This window comes from Colletotrichum abscissum (assembly GCF_030869225.1).
Source record: "Colletotrichum abscissum strain IMI 504890 chromosome Unknown Scaffold_515.1, whole genome shotgun sequence".
In the NCBI taxonomy this organism is placed as follows: domain Eukaryota; kingdom Fungi; phylum Ascomycota; class Sordariomycetes; order Glomerellales; family Glomerellaceae; genus Colletotrichum; species Colletotrichum abscissum.
Window position 1 is genome coordinate 1 of NW_026850449.1, and position 1,116 is coordinate 1,116.

Below are 1,116 nucleotides of genomic sequence, written 5' to 3' on the forward strand. Positions count from 1 at the left end.
TTACGCTTCGTTTGTTCTGCGGCGCTTTCGGGGCTGCCCTTGTGGTCCCATCTGCGATTCGGTTGCGATGGCTGAGATTTCATTGATTCCCCCGAACCTGGCCAACTGAGTCAGCAAAGCTTGATGGGCCTTCCGGCAGCCCTCTCGCAACACACGCTCGCGCTGTTCGAGATGGTGCATCCGAGTCGCCAGACCCAGAGCACGACAATATCTGCTTCGACACTCTCCGCTGACATCGTGAGCCGGAAGCACAATGGGCAAAAGGAAAATTTCCCAGTGTTCTTCATTTACACGGCAACGCTCATGATGTATGGAAACCAGCTCTTTTTGTGCATTCGACAGGTACTGCTGCGCGTTCCACATGTAATGCAGCCCAGTTCGAGCCTCGCAATTGGGGTCAAGACACATGGCGCATCGCTATTCGCGACCATTAGGCTAGTTCATGACAGTATGGGGTTGATGGAGAGATTGGCCTACCTGCGGCCCCGGGTATGTGGGGTTGATCGATGGAAGAGACGGAACTCCGGGTCTAAGAAAGACTCGCGGGCGGAACGGTGGTGGGTTCCGACCGTGGAATGAGTGGATCGGTGTCGACATCAGATGGAGGAGGCAGAGAAATGGTTTTGTCTGAATGTCTTCTGATGAGTTCCATATTGCTTTCGTGGCGCGCAACTACGGGCTTTTATGCTTTTTCCCCCTTCTTTATTTCTCTTTTGGCTTGACCGCTCGCTATCCATTTTCGTTGCAAGCAATCGGGAAGCTACATGTTCAATCTGTTATATTCTGTCAATTCGACATCGGCCGGTTATAAGCAAGACGATTGCTACCCCAACATCTAACCTATTGCCAAGTCGACCCCCCGATCCTAACCAACGGTCGCCACAAGATGGAGAACAAGGGAGGACGCACCACTCCACCTTGCGACTGCGCTAGGAACTTCCTGCCCATCACAGTAAAACACCCAAAACCGAGCTTGATTGGGCCCACCAAGGCCGGCGAGCCGTCTGCTCTCCGTATTCCTTCGGTCAGATCACAGCCAACGCCTTGAGGCTTGACGTCCATCCACGTACCATCAGTCACGATGGTCTCCCAAACCAAGCAAGCTAGTGAACATGC

General features: G+C 53.2%; 1 protein-coding gene across 1 annotated transcript; it reads right to left on the minus strand.

Annotated features, from left to right (window-relative positions):
- On the minus strand, nucleotides 1-597 carry CABS01_17246 (uncharacterized protein; the record flags this gene model as incomplete). The annotated part of the gene is made up of 2 exons (XM_060550573.1): nucleotides 1-417; nucleotides 478-597. The coding sequence occupies 2 exons, from the start codon at nucleotides 595-597 to the stop codon at nucleotides 1-3; spliced, it is 537 nt and encodes a 178-aa protein (XP_060393552.1).
- Nucleotides 598-1,116: the final 519 nt, after the last annotated feature.